Source organism: Cylas formicarius, unplaced genomic scaffold (assembly GCF_029955315.1).
Source record: "Cylas formicarius isolate icCylForm1 unplaced genomic scaffold, icCylForm1.1 PGA_scaffold_4__25_contigs__length_36172078, whole genome shotgun sequence".
Lineage (NCBI taxonomy): Eukaryota > Metazoa > Arthropoda > Insecta > Coleoptera > Brentidae > Cylas > Cylas formicarius.
The window spans coordinates 34,301,114-34,312,027 of NW_026844334.1; the positions used below are offsets into that span (position 1 = coordinate 34,301,114).

General features: G+C 35.7%; 1 protein-coding gene across 6 annotated transcripts in view; it reads right to left on the minus strand.

Moving 5' to 3' along the window:
* Nucleotides 1-4,916: 4,916 nt before the first annotated feature.
* Nucleotides 4,917-10,914, minus strand: part of LOC132701389 (uncharacterized) — a 52,004-nt gene continuing 46,006 nt past the window's right edge. For all 6 annotated transcript variants that reach the window (XM_060669261.1, XM_060669260.1, XM_060669257.1 and 3 more), the window contains 2 exons: nucleotides 6,942-7,264; nucleotides 4,917-5,399 (listed from right to left, as the gene is read on the minus strand). In XM_060669261.1, the coding sequence (XP_060525244.1) occupies nucleotides 4,971-5,399; nucleotides 6,942-7,264 (752 nt within the window). In that variant the 3' untranslated portion in view covers nucleotides 4,917-4,970. The remainder of the gene's footprint in view (nucleotides 5,400-6,941; nucleotides 7,265-10,914) is intronic.

Consider the following 10,914-nt stretch of genomic DNA (forward strand, 5'->3'; position numbering starts at 1 on the left):
AGTCTCGCCACTTCAACAGGAATGATGTTTATTTTAATCTTGTTAATAGTTATGGCATGGAAAATCTACAAGAGTCATTTGCTGCAAGATTCCAAGAAAACCAAGAACGACCAGTCTTACGAAAACAACCTTTCGTCCCTGTTGTTTTCCACTTCGGAGGGAGGAATTGTGTGATAGAATATGCTGATGAAATGCTAGCTTCAGTATTCCCAGTATCTGCGACGCGACGCTTGCATAAAAACTTTATATATATGGGAACTTTGTACTTTGTGTTCAGTTCTCCTTGTAACGGGTTAAATAAAACCTCGTAGTTCTGTTTGTAAAACAAAAAGGTGTTTTTTAAAAACGAGACCCTTCAATCGAAAACCTTAACTTGTTACATACTACACTTTTTCGTCGACCGTTAGTTTTTGAGTACATTTTCGCAAAACAACACGAATATATTCACTGACATGACCGTCAGAAAATTCACAGCGTGGGAAATATCTCCGAAAACATCCGATTGCTCCCAAATCCGTGCGGTAAAATCCCGAAGTGGTTCAGATTCATGGGAAAAGAAACTGAAGTGGTAAACTGACGCTTCCCGCACGCTAGATCGGTGGGTCATTAGGTATTTTACAGACGGGAGTGGAAAAAGATATTTTACAGAAGGGAGTAGAAAAACTCATGTTGCATTTTCGGAGAGAAAAGGCGATTTGAAAATTAAAAAATTCTTAAACAAACTTAATCAAATAAAACTTCCACAGACTACTTTACTACTATTTATGAGCCTTCTGGATTCTTTCTGCGTCGATTGTTGACATTGAAGAAACGAGATGAAAAATGATCATCCAGGCCAAAAGAATGTAAAAGACTACGACAAATAAACTCATCAGCCGCTACCGAAAATAATCATGAAATCGAACATTACATCTTATTCGACCAAATAAACATTCTAGCATGTAATCAATTGTTGTACCATATCAAAATGGGACAATCCATAGAAATCTCTTTCACCAATATGGGAATCAGCCTCTCCCATCATCTCCCTCCTTAACTCTGCCCCCTCTAGTACAGAGTAGAATACAAACCAGTTTCAGTTATGCTCTGAAGAAATCAACAGAGGAAACGTCAACAAATTCAATTCAACAACCTACGAGGCAGAAATCCAGAATATTTGTAAATAGCATAACAATATGTTGTTCCACTTTCTTTGAAGAAAATAAGACTAACTTTATGCGAGAAGCCAAAAAAGAGATGCCGCGAGTGCAAAGAACAAGCTCTCTGTGTAAAGGCGATTCAGGCGTCACGGGGCCTATGACCAGTCGGAGGCCCAACGGCGAGACTTTACAGAAATTTACAGGGTTGACGCTAGGGGTCCGTTCGTCTGAATTATACTGCACCAGTTACAAATTATAAACTCTGTTCTAAACAGATGGGTAAACTTCGCAATATTAGACTCTATATAGAGTGTTTCGCAGTTGATTGTACCTTTAACATTTACGGCGAATAGTACATTGGATTGTTCTGAAAATTTGGTTAGTTCCATAAACAGTAGTAGCATCAACATTAAAATTTTATATTGCATTGCATTTTCCGTTCCGCTAATACTTTGCGATTGTTTTTGAAAAATATGTTCCTATACCTATATTTAGTGGTTCTGAAGAAATTAATTATTTTCTTTATTTTTCGCACCAAAAAATTGCTTCAGTTACGTAGCTTATACATTATTTCTTTTTATTTAAATATTATAAAGAGTTGGTTAAAACTAAAGATTTGCCTGCAAATCGACTAGTCACTCATAGTGAGAAACTGTCATGTCCCCCTATCCCCAGATCGTTTGATTTGTAAGTTTCTCTGAAAACTGCTTTGGCATTAATTCATCTTTTAGTTGACCATGATTTTTGACAATTTTGTCAATTTAATAAAGATTTACTTATTATTGATACTGGTTCAAATTTTATAGATAGATCGGTTCCAATAAAACCAGTATTCTTAATTAATGTTTTAATTATTTTTTTTATTATGCATGGACAATATATTATAGAACATGCAAGAAACGAATCCAATTTACGACACATGACCAAGAGAAAATTTGCAAGAATTAAGAAATGCTTTACAAACCATTTTGCGAAAAACATTTTAAAAACTATTTGCACTGACAATATTAGGCACTTAAAATAAAAATTGGGCACAGAAAAATGAATCCAATTTTTACATTACGTGCTCCAAGTGTTCACCATTGCATTTAAATTCCCTTGAGGTGGACTGAAGGTACTTCTATTTATCTATTTATTCAAAGCATCGTGAAATCCGATGACGTAACTCTTTCTTGCTCTGCACCGGTGTGCAAATAAACGTCGAAACCAATGGTCATTTAATAATCCTTATAAATCTTGTGACACCTCTTCAGTGCAGTGCCCTGCCTAGCTGATACCAAGAGCTCCGAAGTTCCTGAAGTTGGCACTGTTCTTAATGTTTGAAGGTATTTTGGTAGCATTCATAAAAATTTAAGAACTTCGCTTATTATCTTTTAACACTCGAAACACATTTAGACTAAATTTTTGCTTCGTCGGTCACCTAAAAGATGAATTATGCCAAAGAAACGGGATTTTATTTGCTTTTCAAATATGTGCGCTTTATGATATGGAAATAGTAGTTATGGAAATTTAATTGCAGCCATATTTTAGTCGAAAAATATAGAAAATAATTAATTTCTCTAAACCCAGTAAGGATAGGTAGCGAAACTTATTATTCAAAAACATAGAGTATTAGCGGATTATAAAATAATAATATACATCTTTTCCCATTTAAAATTTCATGGTTGGCGCAACTTTTTAGTAGAAATTGCAACGTCTCAGCTTTAAAAATATTTTAGATCGATAGAGCAACAACAAATTTCAGAACAATCCAATGCACCTTAAACGTCTAAGGTACCATCAACAGTGAAACACTATTCACTATATAAAACCGCCATGATTGCTCGAATCGAGTAGTCCCTCAGTGAGAAACTGCATTGTATTTCTTTTGCTTTTAGATAAAGACACGGTGTTGTCGAAACGATTGTCATGTAAAAATATATAATTTCGTGAAAATCTGAACTTTTAGTTGTTATTTACTTTGATAAATGAGTTTTTATCAAGTAAAGGGCAACTCAGTTCAATCTTTTGCTTTAGTGATTAGAGTTATAGTAATCGCAGCAGCCTTGATGGCAAAATTTGTCTTTGACTCGGGGATTTGGCATATAACAACTTGTAAAAGCCTCACTCAAAACGCTGCATTTTTAGGTCAGTGAAATTTCACTCGTACCGATTCGAAATGGGAAGGTGTTAGGCACTGTACTGAACCTTTCAAGAAAGGGGAATTTTACATATTTCAGGGGATGCTGTACACTTTCAGGTGGGTTTTGTGGATTAACAAATAGAGAGCTGCTCACGGTAGCCTTTCTGTAGAACTTTTCGTGGTTAGAATTCTCAATTTTTGAACCCCACCATTTTTCATTACTCGATTTCTTAGTAATGCGGGTGACCACTTTTGACTTATGGTAAACGATTGGAAGTGTGGTAAATTCGAAGTCCAACCAACCAGTTATATCAAGTTTGAAGCTAAAAGATTTTTTTAAATGCTTACTAATATCATTCCAGATCTCAGTATTTGATTTTGTTTACTTTCATTTTTGAATTTTTTGGCTTTCCATGTTTTCATTAGCCACTACGTATTTTTTATGTCACTTCTTAATTTTAAATTTTTAGCGATTTAACTGGTCTTTCTTTAACATTTAACTAGACCTAGCGATATTCTGCAAAAAGAAAACGATTTATGGTGATGTTTAATGGACCCTCTGAATTTTTTTTCACAATCACTTAATATATTCCTATATTATCGGCATAGGAGGGCCTCTTTATCTCTATTTTTATCTTTATCTATTATGATTGAGAACAAAATATTACCTCTAAAAACATATATTCATTTTAAGAAGGAATACAAAATTTAGTATCAACGTTAAAACCATTATAGAAACACGGTTGGTCGAGTGGGATAAAGATTTTATATAAATTCAGTGATTTTAGCACATTCATTTCCATGTCTTTTAACCAGTTCTACAAAAATTTGCAGCGTGTCTTAATTTTTATAGTCAACAAGGAACAATAGATATAAAGTGCTGATTATAAAAAAATTCTATAATTAATCTAAAAATGTATTACAATAGTGTACTATTAATTTTTCAAAGAAACTTCCACAAGCTACTGTAATACTTTTTACAAAACTTCTGGGTTCCTCCTGCATCCGTTTTTGCTGAGTTGAAATTCCTGACATTTGGCCAATCATCCTGTTGGCTTCTTTAGAGCTTGACTGAAACTGGCTCGTATTTTACTCTGTACCTGCTTATATATTGTTTGAGGGGGCGGAGCTAAATGAGGGGCAGAGGTTGACTGAAACAGTTTCAGTCAAGCTCTGAAGAAGCCAACAGGATGATTTGCGAAACGTCAGCAATTTCGACAGAGCAAAAACCGACGCAGGAGGAATCCAGAAGTTTTGTAAAAAGGATTAGAGTGTTCTATTTAAAATATTTAATGTTGATAGTAGCATTTTAAAATTCGGACCCTCTGTTGACCAAAATAAATATCTGACAATGTCATTTTCATTTTTTGTATATCTTTTTTGTTGTTTAAGTTTATAGCAAATCTACTAGGAAGAAAATGCTAAAATCAATGGATATTTTACTGAAATATTGATTAGTTCATCTCTAATAATATTATTTTTAATTTAACCGAATTGTTGAAAGTATATATAGTATTGAAAAAGTGGCCGCTCTGTATAGCGAACTTGGGAATTTGCTAATTGTCGATAAGTTGAAAAAATTGGCTGAAAGATTGCGTAATGTTTTACTTGGCGAAAGTTAAATAAAATCACAAAATAACTTTTTTATGTAGCAGTGAAAAATTTTTATTAACCAATTCAAAAATCATACAAAATTATATAATTTTCTATTACAACAACCAGCCTCTTTTAACGAATTCCTTAGTCACAAAAACGATTCTCTCTCGGTGATTTTTGGTCCAGTTCACTTCTTTCTCAAAGTCGGTCAGTTCTTTGAATTCTTCTTCTAATATTGGCGGCAACATAAAAATAATATGATAGTATTCGTTTTCTCGCGCAGCTATCTTCAATTCTTCATAAAAAGATTCCTTTGAAAACCTGCTGGTGTCTATATTCAGTCGTTTTAGACGATCGCTAAACTGTTCATAGTAAAATTCCAACAGGGCGTCTAAGTTCTGTTCCAAAACGTCATTTTGAAGGCTCGTGAATATGAAGAAGAGTACGTCCCTGGCCGGTGACTTGTAGCTTATCAGTTGAAAATCTACCAACATAGCGCGATCCGCTTTACCATTTTTGAATTTCAACATTGTGTTGTTGATCTGAAACATGAAAAGTCTTTGATGCACTGAAATAAATATTCTCATTTTCATTTAAAACTAACCAAAAATATGCTTTGTTTTTTAATGCTCGAGAGCCATTGAACTGCATAACTTAGTAGAGGCAGGTAAACGGACAGGTAGAAGTGAACACTATCATAAAGACATAAATGCTGGTGTGTTTGAAGACTATTTAAAGCAGATGCTAAGTCTTATTTCTCTTGGGTCTGTTACAGTCATACTAAAGTAAATCGTAAAAAAAGTCTTCTTGGAAAATAACGCGACATCATTCATTAGCTTACTTTAAATAAGATGGAATTTGAGAAAGATGTGCTGAAAAGGGAGCTACTAGAGATTGTAAGTTGTTTTATAAAATTTTTTATAGACGAAATCACTTTCAAACGAAACAACGATATTTTGTCTTCAGCTATATCTCTGTTAATTAAACCCCATAGATCTGATGTGAACGCAAGAAAAACAGTTTGTAACAAGATAAAGGACGTGGAAACCCTGACGTTGACAGACAATGGATTGCGAAAATAGAGTGAGTGCGTCGAACAAGTGATTCAAATATAACTTACTAGAAAAAACTGTAGAGCTCATTACAATTTCTCCAAATCGAAACATGATGACTAAAATTTGCAAATGAAGTTGTATTTTAAGGACTTTTTTTAATATAAACATTTATTACAATCACTCTGTTTTCATGTTGTTTTTAATTTTATATAAGTGCTTGATGTTAGAATAATTAATATCTGAATTATCTGCCAATCTCTAAAAATTGTAATCATGTCACATAATGCTCAGGGCAACGTGATCAGTGTATGTATGTGGTCAATAATTTATAGCCTCACTAAGTGTGGCTCAGTAAAGATATAGTATTAATAACATTGAAATCGAGGTTACTACAAGCAGGTGCCGTCTTTGATAATAAATGAACTTTTGCGAATCATTATTGTCTAATTATAAATATGTTGTCATATAATGAGCAACAGTTTGCTTCCAGACGTTTCATACTTCTTGCTTACTCTGTGGAATTCGGTATATTATCAGTGATTGATCAGTGTGATTACCGGAGCATTTCAAATTGATCCTACGATGTATTAGCTCTGTACATAATTTTCAATGATGTATATTACTGGCTAGCTCTTTTAAATAACACACAGCTAAACACCGGTTATAAAAATAATATACTCCAGTCAGAGCAGTTGTTCAGCTACGTCAGGTATAGCGGCGTAATGAAAATGATCCAGGTGTCTCAGCTATATTGCTACCGTAACATTAAAAATTACAATTTCAAAACTGACAAACAAAAATTTCTGTGTCAATTTACGATATCCAGTAATGAACTAGATAACTGCACAGTTGATGTTGACTGCACACAATAACGGACGGAATAAGAACAAAAGAGCTAAGTTGGTATGGACATGTCTAAAGTCACACTTAGATGCCAGCGGGAAGAACAGTACCTACACTTTACATTCAAATAACACACACATACCAAACAATATAAGTAAAAATATAGTAGTGTAGCAAAATAGATACCCAGCAATCATAATGGATAAGCGTTGACCACGGTTCTCTAGATTTGAAGTTCGCTTTTCTGTCTATAGTTGAAACGGCTCTGTTAATAACCTCTTCTGAAAATTTCGTTTCACGTAAAATGGTTCGCAGTTCCCTTTTAATGACTTTCAAATATTCGTCGTCTTCTTCGTAATCCCAAACGTACTGCAAAACGTTCTCTTTGAATTCTTTAGGTTTTTCAATTTTGAGACCTAAGCCGGTGGCGTGAAATTTGGCCAGAACGTCCAAAATTATTTTGGCGCTAGTTAGATCCAGACCCACCAACTTGTTTTCCGTTTGGTAACCTAAAATCGATAATAACAATATTAATGTCAAGGTTTATTAGTCGAAAATAATATAAATTGTTACATGTCAATTACACGAGTTCAAAGTATATCCGCAAAATGGGACTGAAGACAAACAAAAATTCGACCAAAAGAAACGATCCCCGTAAACTATCATTATTTTAAGATTATGTATAATAATTTTTGATGAAACAACAAAAATAGCAAAACGAATAACACAAAAGCAGAGATTCTAAAAGAAAGAGACAAGTGAGAAGTGAAAGAGTAAGAGCATACATAATAATGCACACAAAGTTCAAGGTATCACCTAATATCCAGAAGGTGCCGTTTGTATATATATATATTTATATATATATATATATATATATATATATATATATATATATATATATATATATATATATATATATATATATATATATATATATATATATATATATATATATATATATATATATATATATATATATATATATATATATATATATATATATATATATTTTCACGTATTGATTCACGGATGGAAAAATGTGATGACACTATATTCCGGGATATCATCCGTTCGCCTGCTGAACTCCGACTGGAAGACTGGAATCCTGCAGACGATGCCAAGTGAGATTTTGGCGAAACGTCTGCAGGATTCCAGTCGGAGTTCATATATATATATATATATATATATATATATATATATATATATATATATATATATATATATATATATATATATATATATATATATATATATATATATATATATATATATATATATATATATATATATATATATATATATATATATATATATATCATCCGTTCGCTCGTTGAACTCCGACTGGAATCCTGCATCCGACTGGAATCCTGCAAATCTTGCATCCGACTGGAATCCTGCAAATCTTGCATCCGACTGGAATCCTGCAGACGTTTCGCCAAAATCTCACTTGGCATCTTCAATGCTCGCGCTCCGAAAACACTTCGAACACTGGGAGGTTATCGGCGGTGCGTGCGGTATTTATACTCTGCGCCGGAGATGGTAACGGTGCTGCTTGTGCGTGGGGGGAGGTGGCTCCGCCCCCTGAATTGTCGCGTTGTTAATTTCGCCCGATCGTAGTTGCGATGTCCCCGTTGGCTGCTGCGCATCGCTCTGCTGTTTGATTATCGTTCTCCACGTGTTGGATAAATGCAGAGCGTCGTCTCTCGTATTGAGGTGTCCGGACTTTTCTATTTCGATGGCCTCTCGTATAATCCTAGTCCTAAAATCAGGAATATTAGCTATTTGTTTGCAAGTGCCGAAATCAATTTTATGGCCTGTCTGATGTTGGTGCTGAAACAAAGCAGATGTTGTTTGTTTGTTTCTTATGGCTAAACGATGTTCCTCGAGCCTGGCTGAAATTCTTCTGTTGGTCTGTCCCACATACGTCAGGCTGCACGATCCGCATGCTACACTGTATACTCCTTGGTTTTCCAGAGTAATTTTTTGTTTTGGGTTTCTTAGTATTGCTCCGATGGTATGGTCAGGTTTGTATGCCGTTGATATGTCGTGTTTCCGTAATATTCGGCCGATTTTGTCAGTAACCCCCTTGATGTATGGCAGGACAGCGATCGATCTTCGTTGGGTCTCGTCCTGCACTCTCTGCTGCGGCTGTTGTTGTTTACTGATTGCCTTGCTGATGGTGCGCCTTTGGTATCCGTTTTGTTGAAGACAGGTACTAATTTTCTTCAGTTCTTTATCTCTGTTCCTCTCGTTTGTGAGCCTGAAGGACCGAGCAATTAATGTATTTGCCACTGCCTGTATCTGTGATGGGTGGTGATGAGATTTAGCGTTCAGATATCTATTAGTGTGTGTTGGTTTTCTATAGACAGTGTGTTCCAAGTGTCCATCTTCGGTCCTTGTGATGTGCACATCTAAAAAGGGTAGACTGTTATCCTCTTCAAGTTCTATTGTAAATTGAATCCTTGGGTGAATGGAATTCAGATGATCTAGGAATTTCAAAAGCTCCTCTTTGCCAAAAGGCCATACAACAAATACGTCATCAACGTATCTTGTCCATAGTTTTGGCTTCAGATTTGCCTTCTCTATTGCTTTCTTTTCGAAGTAAATCATGAAGAGGTTGGCAATCACAGGTGAGAGAGATGATCCCATTGCTGCTCCATCTATTTGTCGGTAAATTTTCCCGTTGTGCATAAAGTAAGCGTTTTTCAGGCAATGTCTTGACAGATCAATTATGTATGGCGGAAGATCTTCGTTTTCTTCTATAAGCAAGAGTGCCTCTTCTACTGGAATACTCGGGTAGAGGGATTTGACATCGAAACTTGCCATAATGTCGTCCTTGTCCATCCTGAGAGAACCTAAAATCTGAGTGAAATGTTCTGAGTTTTTAACATAGGAATCTGCCTTTTCCACTATAGGCTGAAGTGCACTGGCCAGATGTTTTTCCAGCTTGCATAATGGTGAGTTAAAGGCGCTTACGATTGGACGCAGGGGAACCCCGTCCTTATGGATCTTTGGGAGCCCGTAGAATTTTGGGCAACGACTCGATTTTTCCCTCGGAATAAGTTTCTTCTTTGTATCCTCGTTTATTGATGAATCGAGAATTTTGGACTTAGTTGTTTTTTCCAAATATGTCGTGGGATCTCTGGTGACTAGTTTGTATATTGGGTCGTTCAAAATATCCTCCAATTTTGCATTATAATCCGACGTATTCATGACGACAGTGGCATTTCCTTTGTCTGCTGGCATTATTAGAATGTTTTCGTTTTTGTTTAGATTCCTTAAGGCTTGCATTTCTTCTCTGCTTAAGTTTGGTTGCGGTGGTTTTGACTGTCTTAAGACTCTGGCGACATCTTGCCTAATTAACTCCGCATCTTGTTCGTCTATGGTGGAAAGACTTGCTTCGACGTTGGAAACGATCTCTTCGACGGGTACTCTTTTTGGAGCTATTGCGTAGTTAAATCCTTTATTCAATACGCTGACTTCTGTATCGGAAAGATGGTATGCTGAAATATTATGAACTGTACTGCTTCGGTTTGTATTTGGCACTTGTCCTGATTTTTTGGAATTTGACTGAAGGATTTCTAATTTCTTCCACAGTTTTTTTGACGTGATGTCCTTGTCTTTCTCAGTGCGCCATGATGTTAATAATTCTATGCGGTCCCACAGCAACTGATGGATCTTGTTGCTCAGTTTCAGGTGGAGTCTGAAAAGTTGTAGCTCAGTCTCACTAATTTCGTACCGGGTCCGCCTGATCTGGTCTTGGAGTAGGGCCTTGCTAGCTTTGTCCAGGATAGCTTGTGTCTTTCTGGTGCGTGTGTGATAAGACAACCTTGTAAATGTTGGCAGCAAGTTCTGGTTGCGGCAGCTTTTAAGAAAATTCAAGTTGCACAGCGAAATAACCCTCCTTTGTCTTAGTTTTTCATAACACTTGGTGGCTGTAAAGATCTCCTTCCCGTAAAGGTGTATGATATTCTCACGTATTGATTCACGGATGGAAAAATGTGATGACACTATATTCCGGGATATCATCCGTTCGCTCGTTGAACTCCGACTGGAATCCTGCATCCGACTGGAATCCTGCAAATCTTGCATCCGACTGGAATCCTGCAGACGTTTCGCCAAAATCTCACTTGGCATCTTCAATGCTCGCGCTCCGAAA